This window comes from Anolis sagrei, chromosome 2 (genome assembly GCF_037176765.1).
Source record: "Anolis sagrei isolate rAnoSag1 chromosome 2, rAnoSag1.mat, whole genome shotgun sequence".
Lineage (NCBI taxonomy): Eukaryota > Metazoa > Chordata > Lepidosauria > Squamata > Dactyloidae > Anolis > Anolis sagrei.
Window position 1 is genome coordinate 116,391,439 of NC_090022.1, and position 21,509 is coordinate 116,412,947.

Below are 21,509 nucleotides of genomic sequence, written 5' to 3' on the forward strand. Positions count from 1 at the left end.
GCACGTCTTGCCTCCACCAGACAGGCTGTTGGGAGATGCCTTCCTCCTGGATTGGACATCCACCCTCCTGTACATCTTTCCACTATTGCCAGTGCTGTCCAGCGTGGTCTCTCGTCTTCAAGCAGAGCAGGTAGATTGCATTCTCATCACACCATGGTGGCCCCGCCAGCCATGGTTTGTCATTCTGCTCCAACTTGCAGGCAGCTGTTACATTTAGTTGCCACTCAGGCCAGACTTGCTGGCTATGGGCAACAGCCCAGTCCCATACTCCCAGGTCACTCAGTTCCGGTTGACGGCGTGGCAGCTCCAGCCTCAGCCCTCTCTCAACCAGTAAAGGGCATTTTGGACCTTGCCCTGAGACCTGCCACTAAACATTGTTACATTTGTAAGTGGTGTCATTTTTGCATTTTTTCACAAAAGCAAGGGGTTCAGCCTCTGTCTGCTTCCACTTCCCTCCTCCTGGATTTTTTGATCTCTCTGTCAGATTCAGGACTCTCATTATCATTCTTGAAGGTCAATCTGGCAAATATAGATTCGTTTAGAAGCGAGCATTCTCTTCCCTCTCCTTTATCCGATCCTCTTGTAAGGAGATTTCTGCAAGGCTTTACAAATTTCTGGCCCCAAGTAGGCCTGTGCCCCCCTCTTGGAGGTTGGAGATTGTTCTTTCCGCCCTTATGAAACCACCATTTGCGCCAATGGCCACTTCTGACATGTTCCATCTATCATGGAAAACAGCATTTTTAGTGCCTATTACTTTTGCTCGTCGCGCTAGCGAGCTTATGGCTCTTGAGTCGATAGTCCTTATGTGAAATTTCATAAGGATAACGTCATGCTGGGCACAGACATTCCCTTCTTACCTAAGGCAGCATCATAGTTTCATATGTCTCAGGACATTGTCCTTCCAACCTTATTTCCAAATCCTTCTACTCCCCTGGAGCAGTCTTTGCACCTTCTTGATGTGCGGAGGGCTCTTGCTTTTTATGTCCACCACATAGCTCCATTACGGAACTCACTATGACTTTTTGTTAAGTACCGTAGGGATACTGTGGGCCTTCCTGTTTCTACCCAGAGGTGGCGGCCTGGATAGTTGCAGCTATCCGGCTAGCTTGTGAAATGGCAGGACTGGACTTACCTGTTCAGATCCATGCTCATTCCACTAGAGCATTGGCAGCCTCCATGGTTTTTTTTGCACAGTGTGCCTCTGCATGATATCTGTCGGGTGGCCATATGGTCAACACCGCATACTTTGTCTCCCATTATAAATTGGATTTAGCTGCCCAGAAGGAGACGGCTTTTGGGAGAGCAGTACTTTTTTCTGCACTAGCATGACACCCACCATCCGTGGGACTGCTCGCTAGTCTACCACAGGTGTGGATTTCACAGTACCACGCAGAAGAAAGTAAGGTTGCTTACCTGTAATCATGTTTCTTCTAGTGGTAACTGTGAAATTCACACAACCCGCCCATCCTCCCCACATTCTGTCATGCCTTTTATCTCCGACTGTCTTTCGCGGTACGGAATTAAGGCTCCAAGCCCCGCTGCCTGGCTTTATTGGGAGTAGATGGGCGGGGCTGGAGTCCCTAATTAGGAAAAGCTTTCAAGAAAGATCCGAGTCAGCTGCGTGGACGCAGGGAAATACCACAGGTGTGAATTTCACAGTTACCACTAGAAGAAACATGATTACAGGTAAGCAACCTTACTATATATATAGAGAGAGTATATATGAAAACATTCCTGTCCATGGAGCATGTTTCTGCAGCTACAGTGCATTGAAATCTATTGCATTTAGGTCCACCTAAACCTTAGTGAGTCTTGTCTTCCGCTCCTCGCCTAGACAAGACTCACTATGGCACAGCTCCATCAGATTTTCTGGAGGAGAAAGATGTTTCTTCACATGCTATAGTAAATATCTGCCTGATGAGATATATATATATATATATATATATATATATATATATATATATATATATGCTTGGTGGAGATTCAGTGTGATGCGGTACCCTAAGTGGCCATTATTTTCTCCAGAAGAATGGATGATAGAGAATTGTGTTTACCGGTTTTGGATGGGCTAAAGTTCATTGAAAGAATTTGTTTCCTGGACTGGACATTGGTCCTCAACCATGATTGAATCTGTTAGCCTGCCCCATACAGGAAGAATGTGTTTTTCTAAGGAGAGAGTCTCCGGACTCATGGGGCAGCCATTGGAATCATACAGGACAGGAGGAGATGTGGAATAGGGAGACAGTCTCAGTACTAACAAAATGAGGAGAGAAATAGAGTGCTCATTCTCACCTCCCCCCCCCCCCCCAACTGTCTCTTATATCTAATAGTCTGGATAATCAGGTTGAGATCTCCCCTAGGCTGAAAATGCTGCTGTTGAATTCCAGGTCAGTAAATAGAAAAACAACTGCCATCCAAGACTTGATTCTGGATGAGCATGCTGACCTGGTTTATATCACAGAGACTTGGCTGGATGAGACTTGGGGGATTAATTTCTCACAGCTCTGCCCACCAAGACTATCTCTTCAGCAGCAGACGAAATCTGGTGGATGGGGAGGTGAAGTTGCAGTGGTCTATTGTGATTCCATCCCCCTGACTAGGTTTCCCATCCAACAGTCAACAGCGTTTGAGTGCATTTACCTAAAAGTGGGTAACCAGGACAGAATAGGGATGCTGTTGGTGTACAGCCCACCCTGCTGCTCAACAGTCTCCCTTCCTGAACTAACTGGGTGATCTTGGGGTTGGTGTTGAAGTCTCAGAAGCTAAGAGTACTGGGAGACTTCAACATCCATGCTGAGACTGCTCTGTCCTGGGAGTGGCTCAGAACTTCAAGGCCTCCATGACAACCATGGATCTGTCCCAAGTGGTGTTTGGTCCTATCCATGCTGCTGGGCACACTTTGAACCTTGTTTTCTGTGCAGGATGGGATGATTGTGAGGAACTTGTCACAGTTCCGTTGTCATGGACCAATCACTACCTGGTCAGGTTTAGACTTGCTGAGACTTCAAACCTGAGGGGTAGGGGACCTATTAAGATGGTCCATCCCAGGAAACTTATGGATCTGGATGGATTCCTGACAGAGATTTTCCTGTCACCTTGGCAGGCGATTCTGTCAAAGCTCTGGCTGACCTCTGGAATGGGGAAATGGCAAGGGCAGTGGACACAATCGCTCCTGAATACCCCCTCTCACAGAGCAGCCCCTTGGTTTTCCAGGGAATTGGTGGTGATGAAGCAAGTGAGACGAGGACTAGAGCAATGCTGACAGAGAACTCGAAGCAAATCTGATCGAGTACAGGAGTGTTTTTTAAGATACTTTGCAGATAGTCGTTCTGATCTGTTCCGACTTGGATGCTGTTATTGACACATTTCCAATGGATGTAACTTTGACTCCTGCTTGTCCAGTGTTGATGGATACTTTTATATTTGTATAGCCTGATCTAGTACACATAGACGAGATCCTTCGAGAGGTGAGAATTACCACATGTATTCTAGATCCTCTCCCTTCCTGGTTGATCAAACAGGCCAGAGGGGGGCTGGCAGAGTGGGTGAAAGTTATGGTCAATGTCTCCTTGGACATCCAGATTCACCTCCTTGGACATTCAGATCCGCTTAAAATTCCAACTTGCCTAAAGGAGGAAGTTGTGACACCTGTATTTAAAAAGGCCTCCCTGAACCCCTCTACAGTATAATGGTCAATTGTCGGCCAGTGTCCAAGCTTCCCTTTCTGAGCAAGATTTTGGAGTGTGTGGTAGCCTCCCAACTCCAGGGATTTCTGGATGAAATGGATTATCTAGATCCATTTCAATCTGGTTTGAGGCCTGACTATGGAACAGAGACAGCTTTGGTCGCTTTAGTGGATGACCTCTGCAGAGATCTGGACAGAGGGAATGCGTCCCTGTTGGTCCTCCTGGATCTCTCAGCAGCTTTCAATACAATTGATCATGGTATCCTTCTGGATCATCTCACTTGGATGGGACTAGGAGGCACTGTTTTACAGTGGCTCTGGTCTTTCCTGGAGAGCCATACCCAGAAGGTGGTGCTGGGGCAATCCTGTTCAAGCTCCTGGCCGTTGATCTGTTGTCATGATCTCCTGGCCGTTGATCTGTGGGGTTTCTTGGGGTTCCATTTTGTCCCCCATGCTATTTAACATATACATGAAACTGCTGGGAGAGGTCATCCGAAGTTTGAGTATGGTGCTACCTATATGCAGATGACACACAACTCTACTACTCTTTTCCACCAAATGCCAAGGAAGCTGTCCTGACTTCAAACCAGTGCCTGTCATCAGTAATGGACTGGATGAGGGCAAACAAATTGGAATGTAATATAGACAAGACAGAGACACTCCTGGTCAGTTGGAAGGTAAATCAGGGATTAGGGTTGCAGCCAGTGCTCGATGGGGTTACACCCCCTCTGAAAACACAGGTCCACAGTTTAGGAGTACTTCTGGACTTGACACTGAACCTGGAGACCCAGGTTTTAGCAGTGGCCAGTAGAGCCTTTGCACAATTAAAACTTGTGTGTCAACTGTGCCCATTCCTTGAGAAGCCAGATCTGTCCATGGTGGTACATGCCTTAGTTACACCCAGTCTCGATTTCTATAGCACGCTCTATGTGGGACTGCTTTTGAATAGTTCTCAGAAACTTCAGCTGATCTAGAGAGCTGCAGCCAGGTTGCTAACTGGGGCTGGCTACAGGGAGTGGACAACCCCCCTGTTGCAGCAGCTTCACTGGCTGCCAGTCTGTGTTGGTTATGACTTTTAAAGCCCTAGATCAGTGGTTCTCAACCTGTGGGTCCCCAGATGTTTTGGCCTACAACTCCCAGAATTTCCAACCAGTTTACCAGCTGTTAGGATTCCTGGGAGTTGAAGGCCAAAACATCTGGAGACCCACAGGTTGAGAGTAACTGCCTAGACATTTGAGGTCCAGGCTATTTTGCCAACCACATCCCCTTGTATGAATCTGCCCGGGCCCTTCTTTCAGTCCCAAGTCCAGTTGGGGAGGACAAGAGTGGGCCTTCTCAGTAACAGCCCTCGACTCCAGAACTCACTGCCCAGGGAGTGTCCTTCTGTGGCAGACTAAAACCTTTTCTTCAGGCAGGCTTTTTAAAAAGAAGGTTTTAAAAATAATGTGCTTTTATATGTTTTTATGATTTAATCTGAATTGTTATAATACTAATTATCTTTAATATTGTTTTTATATTTGTATATTTCAAATTGCATTGTTATGCTTTTAATGTCTCCAGCAAAGGATCTGCTGCTTTGACTCTCCTTATGGAGAGAAAAAGCAGGATATAAATAAACATAAACCTAATATCTTGTGAGTTTTTTCGGGCTATAGGGCCATGTTCTAGAGGCATTTCTCTTGACGTTTCGCCTGCATCAATGGCAAGCAACCTCAGAGGTAGTGAGGTCTGTTGGAATTAGGACAATGGGTTTATATATCTGTGGAATGGCTGGGGTGGGGCAAAGAGCTCTTCTCTGCTGGAGCTAGGTGAGAATGTTTCAACTGACCACCTTCATTAGCATTTGAAGGCCTGGCTGAGCCTGGGAAAAACTTTTGTTGAGAGATGTTAAGATGTGCCTGGTTGTTTCCTCTCTGCTGTTTTGCTGTTGTAATTTTAGAGTTTTTTAATACTGGTAGACCTCACTACCTCTGAGGATGCTTGCCATAGATGCAGGCGAAACGTCAAGAGAAATGCCTCTAGAACATGGCCCTATAGCCCGAAAAAACCCACAAGAACTTAGTGATTCCAGCCATGAAAGCCTTCGACAATACATAAACCTAATAATATAATATAATTGTATAATACATTATGTGCTGAATATACTTATCAAATTTCACTACAGTAGGATTATGTTTGCCCCTACATTTTGAAAAATTTATATGAGAACAGCATTTTTCCCTTTCCCCTTTTGTGATGTAAACGAAGGACAAGACTCTATAACTGTGGTACTTAGCATTAAGGTTCCTCACCCATGACTTAGGCAAGTTATGTCCATGAAAAGGAAATGTTCTCCATCAAATTGCAAGCCCTTCTACATGTACATCAAATGCCTAGAGCCCAGGACTGCATATGCCTGAAGATAAATAACTGGCCAGGTGATAGTAGTGCCTTTTTATTTAAGTCAATAGAGTAAAGTTTGAGAGGAATCTTTTGTTGTTTGCCTCATGTGTATTTAACTGGAAATATCCTAAATTTGCTTATTTTGAATGAACTCTATTCATCAACACATTCTAAGAGTTATATCTCATCCTGGACACTTACTTGAAAAGAAATGATCTTTTTATGTTCTGTCAGCACTTCCTTTTAACCAGCTTGAGCAACATGTAGGTTAAGTAGCTCATCAGTTAGAAGTTCTCTGATGCAGCTGAGATTTTGAAAAGTCCTGTATAATAGTGATTGCAATCAGTAAATTGAAGGAGAATTGTCCTAGAAAATTGATACTGGGACTTAGTGATGCAGAGAAGGCATTTTAATCAATGGGACAATCAATTCTGACTAATAGAAGATGATCAGGGTTACAGAAATCAAGTTACATGTAGAAAGACAGGGGTATTTAATCTGGAAGGGAAAAAGAGCAGAAACGGCAAAAATGAGAACATGCTTCAACTACCCTAAGGACAATTGCATAGAAAAGGGGAAAGTTACCTGTCTTCAGATTGTGTTTGAACATAAAGGAGTATGTAAATTGTGGAAGTAATTTTTGGAGGATCTTTCCTTGGAGATCTTCAAGAAGAGGCTGTAAAACTATCTAATGTGTATTCTTGAGCTTTTCCTTCAAGAGCAGGGTTTGGATAGAGGAATGCTAGAATTTGCTCCAATTCTTTGATTGTTTGGTAAATAGAACAAATTATTACATTAAAAAGAAAATGTTTTTAAAATAGAGGAAACCTGTATACTGCTGAAATACTTTACTGAGTTGTTTAAATCTTATTTTATCCCATCATTCTAGCAATTGTATATTAAATTGCTTACACAAATTTCATGTGCCTGATGGCTGGAAATTTTAGTGCAAATGAGTAACTTTTCCAAGATCTGTTTACAACAGTGAATCCTGGACCAAACCCAGAAGATTGTTTCTGCAGATAGGTTTTTGTGTCACCTGTAATTTCAGATCGGCTTAATGTTAGGCAGTGTGCCTTGTGGGAAAGGGTGGGAATTAAACATGGAGGATCTGCCACTTTAAATGTTTCTTTTGATGTACCTAGAGACTTTAGAATGTTTTAGATTTTCTATTTCATAGGGCAGAAATAGAAAATCTTCAGATTCTGAGGTAGAATCCAGCCTCCTGGGATCCCAGTCTAGTCTCCTGCTTCCAGTAACCCTGTTTCCCCTCACCCCCATGATCCCATTCTTAGGTGGTTTCCCAGCCTCTGTATGGGCCCACTCCCCAGTTCTAGAAGGAGGTTCCTGGTATGGGCTTGCTCCCCAGTTTTTAAAGTAGTAATGTCTGTTCTCAGTTATTGGTAGGAAGAGCTTTAAGGTAAAGTATGCTGGCATTTTTAGACCTGTTTGGCCCTGCCAAATGATTGGAATGTGACCCTAGAAATTGTTTAAACTGAAAATGACTGTGAGGCTAAAACAGATTGTTTATGCCATTGACCTGAAAGGTCAAGTATGTTTCAGTCTCTTCTTGTGGATGCTTCTGTATTCTAATATATTTTAGCAATGCTATGTAACTGGTGGAACAGAGATTTAATTGCAAGACTTTTTAAGGGCTCTGTCCTTTATCTACCAATGTACCACAATTACTTTTAGGCATGGAGGATAGAATCTAGGATCAGATGAAGTTTTTTCCCCAGTCACATTTCCCCAGACACTCTGTCTGATTGGGAAGGCATTTGCAAGCATCTTTCAATATAATGCCAACAGTCTGCCTTCGCAAAAAAGTGAAATCAGTGGTACCAAGCTGAGAGCTGATAGCATAAATTCATCCTAGAAACTGCATACATCCCTATCTCCATCAATGTAGCAGTGGGCAACTACACTGATCTTCTGTTCTTGTAACAGGGACCACCAGAAAATGTTTCTTCCCCAAATCACACCATTTTTTAAAGAGGGTGACTTTCAGGGAACTGGTAGGGGAGTATCAGGGTGGCAAAAGTGTGGCCCCAGGACCACATGCAGCCCATAGACTGCAGTTTCCTCACAATGGTAGCTATAGAATCATTAAAAAAATTGTTTAGCTGATTATTCTGATAGGAGATGCTAATGATTATCCTAGATTATTGATTGTCATTTAGTTGTCCTTTGATAAAATATAAATAACATAGAATCATCATTCATTTAAACACATACTCTTACCTCAGTCTTTTCCCAACCACTATATTTTGCATCATACAAGTATGGTATCAGAGGCTTTCACAGATATTTATTTTAATTAGAACTTTATTTTGAGGAACAGGAAACGAAACATACACTAAAGAATCAATATGTGTCTTGACTCACAATCTTTTTCCCCACTCTCTTGCGCTGCCAATAAAATTAATCCCTGTAGGATTCCTTCACTTCATTCAGTCACTCCACAGTCATAGACATTTTAAATTCTTTTTGACATTCTTGGAGTATTCTTTAGATCCCTCTTCTCATTATTCCCTTGCTTCGTTAATTAGAGACTTCTAGTTGAATAGTACTTTATTCCCCAGTGATGGCAGATCTGTACAAGAGGCCACAGTGCCTGTGCACACTCTGCCTTTTCTCTGACAACTGATGTAGTCCTGTGCAATAAAAGACCCTTGCACAAATTCTATGTCTGAGTGCTCATCCATCATCTCTGTCAAGTTACTCTGAATCAGCAGGGTATTTTCAGAAGACAATTGCAAGGGTGTCTATTTGATCCTTCTCACACAGCTTTTAGATGAGTAGTTTCAACTGCTGAGACACAAGTCTTCCTCTTGCACCTGCAGATAGGGAGATGGCCTGGAGGAAAAACCATTTTCGCAGGCAATAAATGCAGAATTCTCATGTTATAAGTAAAATCAAATGTGTTTCTCTTTAAAGTAGGGCACTTCAAAAACTCAGTGTATGTCACAAAAGTTTATTCATGCATAGCTTTTTTAAAAAACAAAAGGTATTTTGCTTCTTTAATGGAAATAATTGGGTGGCCTGCAGGAAACAGAATGGTTTTCTGTTTGGCTGTTTAAAAGAGATTTAGAAAATTTTCTGCATGTCTTATAAATGGGGAACATTGGACTGTTTTGCCTTCCTTACAGTGTACAATATTCAATAATGTAGACTCCGAAAACCATTTTAGCATCACAGTGATAATCAATAAGAGGAGCTGCAGCAGTTTCATAATACTGGTTAATGGTGCAGTTTTTACTATCATCTTTAATTCAACAATTCATGGGTCTGTCAAAAATTGAGGTAATTTCTGGTTGTCATAGAATGCTGACAAACTGAACTGCCCTCCTAGCAGATGGGACATTTTCTAGCCACACAGTCACATTTTGCTGCCTAACAACATTTTGTGTACACGCAAATATTTGAAATTAAACAGTATACTCTATCAGCTACTCTGACCAAATGTTATATCTTATAATATGTGCTTTCTGGCTCTGAAAGTTTGGGCATTGTAGCATACCTACACCTGGAAACCTTCCTATGGGCCTGAGGCATTTTTGTTCCAATAGAAATGCATTGCATTCTAATGAAGTGAGAAGTCACATAATGCATTTTTTTTTAAAATCTACATTGAGTTAATATTGTAAATGACTACTTCTCCAAAAAGAGTATATCTGGATTGATCAGACTTCACATGAAACCTTATAAGATTCATAGAATCATAAAGTTGTAAGAGACTGCATGAGCCATCTAGTCCAACCCCATTCTAAAGGAAAAACACAATCAAAATACCCGAATTATTATTATATTTATACCCGTTTTATCTCCCCAAAGGGGAAGAGATGGTCATCCAGCCTTTCTTTAAAAGCCTCCAAAGAAGGAGCCTCCACCACACTCCCAGGTAGAGAGTGTCACTGTTGGACAGCTTTTACAGTCAGGAAGTCCTTCCTAATGTTCAGCTGGAATCTCCTTTCCTGTAATCTGAACCTATTGCTCTGAGTTCCAGTCTCCAGGGCAGCAGAACACAAGCAGGCTCTCTCTTTCTTATGACATTCTTTCAAATATTTAAATATGGCATTTGTGTCTCCTCTCCACCTTCTCTTCTGCAGCTCTTTAAGCCGCTCCTCATTGGCTATGCTTTCCAAACCTTGCCCTATGGTTAAAATAATCAAACTTAGTTGACTAAAAAAACCAATAGCTTTTGTTAGAATATTGTACAAACCAATATGACTCAGGTTACTAATACTAACCATTTGCATGACGAAGAGAGCGCAACTGGTTTTAAATTGATTTTAATGTATATGTTGTGTTAACAGTTTATGGCTATATTTTTGTTTTATATTGTATGTTTTGACTTAGCAGTTTTATCAGGTTTTATAGGTTAGTGTATTACATTTTTTAAAAATGCTTGTTTTGTGTGTTTGATTAATTTGTTTTGTTGCACATAGCTTTGTTTGTATGATGGTATGTTTGTCTCACTGAATAAGAATTAAGATAAAAAATGAAGGAAGAATTTAGAAATAGTCTTCTAAAGTGGAAAATCTTTTAATGATTTTTCAAACAAAATTGATTTATCCTTTTTAACCCCACCCCCCTCTAAATGTGTTCCATTTGTTTATTATATGCTGGCTGCTATTATTTTGCTCAAGATTTTATGTAGATACTTGAATATTAAAGTTATATTGTATCATTTTAAATCTTAAATATTTCACTGTGAAAACATCAGCTTCTGAATCATGCTAGAACAGTTTGCAACAAGTTTCAGCTTTAAACTGATCACAGAAATTGATACTTTAAAAATCAGAGTTTAATGTTTATAGCATTATGTAGCTGCTGTAGCAAATGTTTATAAAGAAAGGGTTTATATTCTTAGTCTGCCTCCATCAAAACCCCATTAATTGTTTGAGTAACAGAAAAATAATCTGTGATGACAGAGACAATTTATGTGACTTGTACAAAGTTGTCCAGGAAAACTTTACTTTTTTGAAAAATGTCCATGATTTTTCTAAGCCTGCACTCTTTCTACCATTCTTTCAGGCAGCATTTACCCTTCTCTTGGGTCCATTCACATTTTTTAATGTGCAAAAAACTAAGTATCTGCAGATCATGACATCGTTGATGAGATGGATAGGTAAGTCAGTAAACCTCTACTAATACTCTGTGTACATACATAGACATCAGTAGTATTTCTTAGGGCCCTTCTACACATCCATATAACCCAGAATATCAAGGCAGATAATCCACAATATTTGCTTTGAAGTGGGTTATCTGAGGGCCCTTTCACACAGCCATATAATCTAGAATGTCAAAGCAGAAAATTCCACAACGTCTGCTTTGAACTGGGTTATATGAGTCCACACTGCCATATATTCCAGCTCAAAGTAGAAAATGTGAATTTTTATACAACTGTGTGGAAGGGGACATAAATCATTCTTCCTGTGAAGCTACAGTATTCACATGACTAACCTAGAACAACCTCAAACTTTACTCCCCATTTTTATGACAGTTTTAACATCCTGTAAAGATTGCAATTTCTTTCTTTACTTTTCACAAGGAGAGGGAGAACATCAAATGAATTTTGTACCAGAGACTGTTTTCCTTTATTTGAAATCATTCAGTTAACCTCGAATTTGTCATTTTTTTAACTTTGAAGACATTAGATATTTTTCATGGATTATGTTTTGGTCTGGAATTGGTGGGAAAAGGTGTCTGTCCACACTGTCCATGAGCAAATGACTCCCTGATAAGATTTAGAATGGCAGTGTCCATTCCCTCTTTGGAGAAAAAGTGGGCATTACATTGGTCTTCTCTACAGACATATTGATTCCAGTGGTTCCTGAACATTCATAGGGCATTTCCTGTTTGTGAGATGCTTCTTTTGAAGCCATGGCTTCTCTATAGAACAGTGAGATGGTATGGGCAGGTGACAGAATCATTTGCAAGTTGCTGCTTCTGCCATTTAGTGACCAATCAGCTTCCTGGTTTCCCTTGAGTTGAGAAAGGTAATAAAACAGACTGGAGTGCATGATTTACAAATTGCACAGTGAGTATAACATGAGGAGCTCATTGTCAAGTCTTATTTGTAGCAGTGATTATTTAAAAGAAAATATACTTTTCCACCACCTTTCTGTCCTCTGTGCTCTGTCATGGGAACTGGTGATCTCTTTAAGTGGCATTAAAAACAAAACACAAAAGTAATCACTTCTTAGCTTATCTCTCTAGTTTTGATTGTCCAGGCTTGCTCCTGTTAGCTATATTAAGCAGACTGCAGCATGTCCTTTGTCAACCTGACAACCTTCTATATTGACATTGTATGATCATTAAATCTTGATATACAAACCAAGCTTTGCCTGGTGAAGAAACTAAAGGTGAAAGCAGTTTCGCATAATGTCAAAACAGAACTTGTTCCTTAGTTTGATTCAGGGTCAAAGAAAGATAACCTACCCACAGATAACACTGACTGGCTAGGTTAGTGACTTTCTTGACTATTCAGTTCAATCACATTACTGGGTGTTCCTTCTATTTTCAAAAGCAAAAGCCATTCAAAAGAATGCCTGAGTCTGTTTATATTCTTACTGATCCCTAGTGTCTCCTTTTTAGTATCAGGGCAAATGCAGACTTTGCCAATTCCATACTCTTTGACGAAAGTAGTGATCTTATTAAGTAAAGATAAGTGTGAAAACTATACCACTTTCTCAGTTTGAGTATGACCTGCTTTGCTGTTGACAACTCTCCCTCAGGTCTTCAGGAGGGAGACAGAAGCAAATGACTTTTGGGCTACAGGTCTTCAGCAGAGAAGAGCACTTTCAGACTCATTATAAGACTGATGCCAAAGGTGTTTCTGGAATTCATCTTGAGCTTTCGTGCCAGACTCTGTGTCAGGCAGGCTGATCCGAATGAGTGCTTTGTACCGTTAACAGGCATGCTTGTGTTACTGATTCTGAGAGGATTGAAGTATCCCTCTCACTTGTTTGTGGGATTTATTTTATTTTAAACCTGCTGAATTGAACAAACTGGCTGTAATCTCTTTAAAGTGGAGCAAGGAACTTTGAGAAGCTGATCCATCTGAGGAAATACTAATTTAAATCTCATGACCTAGTGTGCCTGCCATAGAAATTGCATTACAGTTGCATTTTCATTCAGTATGGCTGATAACTTGTTTGCACTGCTTCAGGGTTTGATACATTAAGATAACCAAGGCTGAGAACATCATTCTTTACAACAGTAGGAGTGCTGCATGTGAAGAGTATCTTTGAGACCTACATTTTTCAGTGAGTGCAACCACTTTGTTTTGAAGGCAGCCACTTACTTAAACATCAGGACAACAATATGGTGTAAGAAATTCTTGAGACCATTACGCTTCAGAATGCACATTTGATAAAGTTGGTGGCTCTGACAGATGGGGTAGAATCTGTTAGCTGGGCCTTTGGGGCATGATCTGGAAACAGTGGCTAGCATGATGAAGTAAATTCTCTGACATAACAAATAAGAGGAAGAAGGGCATTGGGATGCATCACTTGAAGTGAAGCAAGCTCCAGATAAAAAAAAGTATTTCACAACACAGAGGTTGGAATCCATATGGTTTCCTCTAGAGATCTTTATGTGGGTCAAAACAATAATAAGAAATCTTTCCCCACATGTTTTTATTTTGCATTAAATCTGTTTTATCCTCAGTAATTTTCTGACACATGCTTTAATGCAATTGTTGAAAATAAAATATGACTAGACCGGGCAATATTAGAGCTATTTAAGAAGTTTTTATTTGTAAATTAATGTGGATGTTTAGATTTTATATTATTATATAATTTTGTTTGACTACGTGTAGTTTAATTTATTGATGTTAGGTTTAATTTATAATTTATTGATGTTAAGCTTTAATTTGATGTTAGATTTTAATGTTATTTTTATATGTGGGATTTCTCTGGGATTTTATGTCAGTATTTGTTTTACAAAGACATTGAATGTTTGCTGTTGTTACGTTGGAATCCACGCTGAGTCCCCTCGGGGAAATAGGGTGGAATAAAATTAAGTTGTTGTTGTTGTTGTTGTTGTTATTATTATTATTATTATTATTTGAAACACAACAAGATGAGTCCACAGCAGACAAAATCACTCTGCTGGCTGTTGTATTGGATAACACATCGGACGCTTCCCAAGTGTCTAGGACTGTGTGATGTATTGGCGAATAATGCGTGCAGATCCCAGTAACGTGGCCTTCTGCAGCTGGCAGATGGCAATTTTGTCAGTGCCAAATGTGTTTAAGTGCAGGCCAAGGTCTTTAAACACTGCACCTAGTGTGCCGATCACCACTGGGACCACCTTTACTTAGTCTTTGCAGTTTAATCTTTAAATCCTCACACCGTGACAGCTTTTCCAGTTGTTTCTTTTCAATCCTGCGGTCACTTGGGATTGCAACATCAACAATCCATACTTTGTTTTTTAACATGATCGTGAGGTCAGGAGTATTGTGTTCCAAAACTCTGTCAGTCTGAATTTGGGAGTCCCAGAGTAGTTTGACGTGTTCATTCTCTGTAACTTTTTCAGGATTGTGATCCCACCAGTTCTTTGTTGCAGGCAGATGGTATTTGTGGCACAGGTTCCAATGAATCATCTGAGCAATGGTGTTATGTCTCTGTTTGTAGTCTGTCTGCGCAATCTTCTTGCAGCAGCTGAGGATGTGATCTATTGTTTCATCTGCTTCCTTGCAGAGTCTACATTTGGAATCTGTCGCTGACTTTTCAATTCTGGCTTTGATGGCATTTGTTCTAATGGCTTGTTCTTGGGCTGCCAGAATCAGGCCCTCCTTCTCCTTTTTCAAAGTTCCATTTGTGAGCCACAGCCATGTTTTTTCTTTGTCAGTTTGGCTCTCAATTTTTCCCACGAACTGTCCATGGAGAGCCTTGCACTTGAAGCAGTTTACTACTATTGACTTCCCTCAATGTTGGTTCTTGGTTGCCTTTCACATAATCTGCCAGTACATGTTTCTCTTCTTCTATTGGTTTACATGCTTTAGATGGATGGAGTAAAAGTAAAGTTAATAACTGCAAACTGCAGTATTGTTTGGGTTGTTTGGCTCATGAACTTCTAATGAGCTTTAAGCATAAATGGTGAGCATTCTTCATGCCAAGTGCAGGTTTTGGTAAACTTAGGATGTTTCTGTATTTCTTTAGTGCAGATCACTATGGTGTGTACTCCATGATTCATTTGCCGCTAAGGGCAATGGAAGAATTCATCATCAAGCAAAGTCCCGTTTCATGAATGTTTCAACATTTTTTCTTCTCTTAAAAAAGAAAGATCAATACACATAAATGCTACAATAATGTGTGGAAAAATATTCAACCAATAGCTACTGCAAACTTAAAAGCCAAGTAGGAGAGCTGAGTAAGATTGCTAGCAGAGTCAATGCCCTGCATTGCTCTGTGACCACCACAAACAACAAGAACCAGATATATCCATATGAATTCCATTTGCAAAAATCAAATAAAACATAAGGCAGCTTTCCTTAGTGAAGAACTTTGGTGTAATGAACTGAAGGACATCCAGCTTGATTTTTTTTTTAAAAAAATTGCCCATGGAACCAGATCAGCCAGGAGCAAAACATTTAACAATTGTGTTGTATGGGACAAAACATAGTATTTCTTCTAACTGAAACCCTAACTATTAACACACATCACATAAAAGCCGACACAAATTACTTAAGACATGATAAAGCAGGGAAACACATAATCCATAATAGCTTAATCATAAATGTGACAAAAGAAGTCATCACTTATATATTTTAGCTTGAGTGTCCCTTATCCTTTGATACAGATTGAGTGTCCTTTATCCAAAGTGCTTGGAACCAGATGTGTTTTGATTTTTTTTTTCAAATTTTAGAAAACTTGCACAGTATTTGCATTTATACCAATAATGAAATGTCTTGGAGGTATTACCCAAGTCTCAACCTGAAATTCGTGTATGTTTCATACATACCATATACACACAGCCTGAAGGTAATTTTATATAACATTTTAAATGTGTTCATGCAACAAAGTTTGTGTTCAGATTTTCTAATACTTTCTTCCGATTTCAGAATTATGGATAAGGGATACCAACTTATATTAAATAAAAATGTATAATTTTCATATTTCAATTATGACTAAGCTAACTCCAGGTCAGTATTTCTTATCTGGCACCTTCCCTCTTTTTCCCAAACCCATGTAGAGTTATCTTAAGGGAAGGAAGGTTATTCTGAACAGGGACCAGCACTTGTGAATTCGTGATTGTGCTTGGCTGGGATCCAATAAATCACCTAAAAAAGTGCAAATATAAAATGCCAACAGTTTTGTTTTCATTACTTTTATTAGAAATGCAAATAATAGTACCTTGGCTTTCTATACTCTACATATAATGGTTGTATGTTTCCAAAAAGATTTCCTAAGTTGCCAAGCTCCTTTCTCCTATGCAACTTTCCAGATGGCCAGAACTCTTAATTCTCTATTATCTTTATTTCCATACCTGGTTTGACCCATAGCTGAAACTACTCAATATATTTTCATACTTTCCCTAACTGCCAGAAACCTGTCTTTCCCCAGCTAACTATAGGTCCTTCATACTCTCAGCAGGACATAATCTTAGCTATTACCACCCACGTCTGAGCTGGCTGTCTCATGTATTCTACGTGCCAAAAATGTGTTCCTGCTTCTCTCCCTTCTCCCCTTCTCCTCTGTTAACTACCCGATTGTCTCTGTTGGATTATGTCACTGGCACTGTTGGACTGTGTCACTGGCACTGAGGGCTGGCTTAGTTTGGTTTGAGCACAGAGTTTACACAGTCCTAACATAGGTAAAAACATTGCTTGGATTACTGGACAATATTCTCAAGTATAGGTGTTTCAGATTTGAATCTATACACACACTCAGATACTCACACATCCATAAACTGACTGTCCTGTGTTTTTCCTTATTGTGCAGATGCACGTGCATGGCAAGCAAAGCTAGGTGATCTACAGTAAATAGCACTGACATAGCATTTTCATCTGATCCTAGGAATATCAGTAAATGCATTAACAGTATCAGTTGTGTCTTTTCTCTGTTGTTACTTGCCATTTGAAGCAAATAGGGTCTTATTATGTTTAAACACAATTGTGCCTAAGACCAATACTATACAAAGGCTATGGTGATCCATTTTTAGTGAACTCCTGTGTTGTCTATGCTGAGTGTTGCTTTTTGTGCCTATGATTCGATTTCATTTCTGAGCAGTAGGGAGATAATTATGCCACATCAAATACTATTTATTTTCCCCAGATAATAGCATGGTTCTTATTTTCTTACGAAGGTAGTATTTTGTTTCTGGCAGCTCATTTTTCCTGGGTATTAATGCATTCATGTCTTGATGATGATGATGATGATAATGATGATGATGATGATAGATGTTAGACAATAGACTATTTCCATTGTCAAAAAAGGAAAGTCTGAAAATAATGTGTATTAAAAGAATGCTTCCCAAATGTTAGATAGAAATGTTGCTGAATTTGTCCCTGGACAAGAATTTTGAGAGAATGATTGGATAATCACTTTTCTACTATGAGGATATCATGAATCCTCTTTCAGTAGAAAGTTAACTTTTTGATTACAAGTTCTCCCATCTTAAAAAGAACATGATTCTGTGCCTGAGACTTCGTGTTAATTTTGTGATGAGGTGACAGATTGAAAACTTGCCTCTGGCAATAACTTGGATTAGTTCTTTTTTAGCTAAACATTACTCCTTCCTTTCAGAATCATTTCGAGGTAGGAGAGTGTGTCTGCTGCTGAAGTGATCCATTGTCCATCTGTGAATGACATTTGTGTCCTGACACTTGTATTCTTCTGCTGTGATTGACGTTTGTGTCCTGAATCTATCATTAGATTTGCATAGCAGCTTTCTAAATGCATTTTCTAAATCGCACTCTTCACAATGGCAGTGTAGTACTAACCACAGTCTTCCAACATCTCAGCATAGTATCTAGCTTGTGGGATGATAGTAGAACATAGAGCATATCTTTTATATCTCCATAGCAAGTGAAGTGTGGGATCTGTTTAGACTAGAACCAGGTGTGTCTTCTGTTTTCCCACTTAGTACTGAGCAGTGTTTCCGTGATTAATCATTCTTCTGCACTGTAATAAAATAAATGTCTCAAAACATACAGGAAGACTACAGATCATGAGACACTATGCATGGTATGCGTGAGTCAGACTGCAGTGTGTTAATGAGAAGGCATTTAATTCTGGCTTGTTCTAGACTGGGGTTCATGGCAGAGATTAGTGCTGGCTGCAGAGATTATAGCCAACGTAGTTAGTGATGTTCATAGCTGGCAAATCTTCTCCGATAGCTCTCAGTTGGGGGGCAACTTTTGTACAATCTGTCCCAAATGTTACATTTGTTACTTGGGGCATTATTTCCTTTTTATAAGGATTCCTGGTGTAGATTCCCCTGACTCCTGAATCAATTTAAATCAATACAAATGTTCAATCTAAATGACAGTTAAATTATTTGAAAATAAAAGTCCCATACTGTAAGATGTAAGCTATTTTAAAAGCCTGATGTCATTGCAGTAAACCTCCCTGGAAAGTAATCCATTTGTCCTTCTGCTTCCTGTCTTAATGGTTCTTTAGATTATCCCAGCAAAAAGTCTTCTACCCCTATAGTTGATAAGAAAGGGATAAAAATCACGTGGCTTCCCAAATGTTGTTGCACAGTGTGTCCCAGCAGCTATAACCAGCATAGTCAATAGTGGGAATGCTGTGGCTTGCAGTCCAACAACATAAGGAAAGACACATGATGTCCACCTCTATGCTAAGGAAACATAGGAAATGGAGGCAACAGTCCTGCAGACACAGGCATGCACTATAGGTTACCTAGAAGGTTTGGTGACAGTGCTTGGCAATGAGAGCCCTTGTTTCCTTTTCTTTGTATGTTCTCCCCTTCATTCCACCAACATACATGATTGCATGGATAGGAAATTCATTTTGTCCAGCTAGGAAAGACCAGGTGGTGTCTCATCGAGCAGTGAGTGGACTCAGATGTAAATGCAATCAGTTTGGCCAGTTTTCTCAACCAAGCATTAAAAATACAGGTATTTTATATTTATCGTATCAGGAGCGAATCAAGGGTATGGTTGTGATGTATTTGAGAAAACACAAAGTTTAAAAACTTGGCATTATATTAAATGTCCTGTGACCCGTAGCTGGCCACTTGGAGTGCCTCTGGTGTTGCTATAAGGAGGTCCTTCATTGTGCATGTGTCAGGGCTCAGGCTGCACTGTAATAGGTGGTCTGTGGTTTGTTCTTCTTCACACTCTCATATAATGGACTCCACGTTGTAGCCCCATTTCTTAATGTTGGCTCTGCATCTCGTGGTGCCAGAGCGCAGTCTGTTTAGCGCCTTCCAGGTTGCCCAGTCTTCTGTGTGCCCAGGAGAGACACAGAAGTTATATCCATTTATGTATGTACAGGGAAGTCTATGATTCAAACATTCAGTGAAAGAGGAAAATATGCCATTGAATGGAGAATTCGTCAATAGCTCAAATGAGTAAATTCAAGGGCTGTAATAATTCTGGGGTTTACTTGAAATTAATAAACAGTATACAAATATTGTAAATGCAATGATAAAGTGCTGATATGTTATATCCGTTCTTCTATTTTTACATTACCTTTAGTTCCTATAAAGACCATCAAAGAAATAAAGACCATCAGAGAACTTCCCAAGCCCAGTGCTAGAAAGCCCAGACCAGCTCTAGTATACAAACAAAAGGATTAGGCCTCTTAGTCTTATTTCCCTTGAAACATTGATTTATTTTGAGGTCTTAATCAAGACCTTTAAAAACCACATTTATTCCAGTATTATAATACTTATTTCAAGCCTGAAAAATAAATAAATGCATGGCAGTTATTTTAGAAAAATGCAAGAGCTGATCTGAATTTAATTTCAAAACTGATTATATATTCACCTTTTGCCTTCTGTATTTATCTTCTATCTTGATTCTAAGTTAGGCGTTTATTAGTTTTACGCAATGATTAAAAATAACTAACTGCAGGTTTTCCTAGGTCTTCATCCCAACATCCTGCAAGCCATAAATGAAGTAGAAAAAAGTGAAATAAAAACTACTTTCAGCAAGAAAGCTTGGTTCAAATACTTCACTTTTTAAAATTAATGTTTAAATGTTTTTAATTCCTCTGTTATTACCTGATTGGGAAGAGTAACAGGAGTTTGCCACAGTATGCAGAACAAAGGCTGCAAAGAGAGATCCCAGCTCTCATCTCTCCATCCTATAGAGCTGGATGGAGAATTCTAACGGGCCTGTTCAAGTGCTGCTTGTTTTCAAGATCTGAAATGCCTCAGTTTTTTTCCTATTGAACATAATACATTTGCAGTAGGAATACCACGGACCATTTTGTCCTGAGCCCATTGTTGTTGTTGTTGTTGTTGTTGTTGTTTATACCCCACTTTATCTCGCCAAAGGGGAGTTTTTCCCTCCGTTTAATCTTTGTGGCCAATTCTTAAGCAGTCAGGATGACACTATCACCATACAAAGGGGAAGTAAGTATTCTGTTGGCAAGATACAGATAAGTCAGTGCTGTAAACCATCTTGCATTTGCTTTAAACATGTTTAGCTGATGTCCTTTTTTCACAAAGCTGTTATGTGTGCTTTTTCCTTGTTTTCCTTTGAAGAGGACAAGAGCAGCTGTTATATCCTTGTAGATGAATAATGCAGTTTAAAGAGGAGAAAACAAATATATCCACAGAGACAAAAAAGGCATATTATGCTTTTCCATGCTTTCGTCTCTTTTTGAAAAATATGCCAAGGAACCCTTTCTCAGCATTGTCTGCATGGTGGGTGGGGTGAGGTTGGTGTCAGTTTGATTTAGCTCTCTGCTCATTTCCAATGAAAAATCCAGATTGTCAAGTGCTGGATTTGGCTGTTTAGGGTAAGTGAGTCTTTAAAAAGAGTGTATTTCTTCTACACAGAAAGCTACATTTGTGTCATTTTGTATGGTGGGTCCCTACTTCTGTTTTCAGCTACAGCATTCAGAACATCTGGTCTTGTTTTATTAGCCTTGCTTTCAGAGAAGGAAGGAAAAGTCAATTCCAATTTAACTAACACTATATTCCATAACATCTGTAATGACAGGTTTTCCTAGCCAGCTATTCTTGGAAATTGATCATACGCCATTGGATTGTAGACTCCCCCCACCAAATGTTTACAATTATATATGAATTTCATGAGATTTCCAAGTGTGGTGCAAATATACATCTGATCCTGAAATTTTCTCACAAGATAGCCATTCTGTGCTTAAACAAAAATGCAGCCAAGAATCTGTCTTGGAAATGTCATTTGTTCAACAAATCTGATCTTAAGGAGCTCTTGATCTTTTATTGATGTCATATCTTATAATGATAATACTTTAGATCTCATTTTGGGAGA

At 39.6% G+C, this 21,509-nt stretch overlaps 1 protein-coding gene across 2 annotated transcripts in view; it reads left to right on the forward strand.

Annotated features, from left to right (window-relative positions):
- Positions 1 to 21,509, forward strand: part of TMEM104 (transmembrane protein 104) — a 102,185-nt gene that overhangs the window by 56,923 nt on the left and 23,753 nt on the right. For both annotated transcript variants that reach the window (XM_060764729.2, XM_060764728.2), the window contains exon 9: positions 11,105 to 11,198. In XM_060764729.2, coding sequence (XP_060620712.2) covers positions 11,105 to 11,198 — 94 coding nt within the window. The remainder of the gene's footprint in view (positions 1 to 11,104; positions 11,199 to 21,509) is intronic.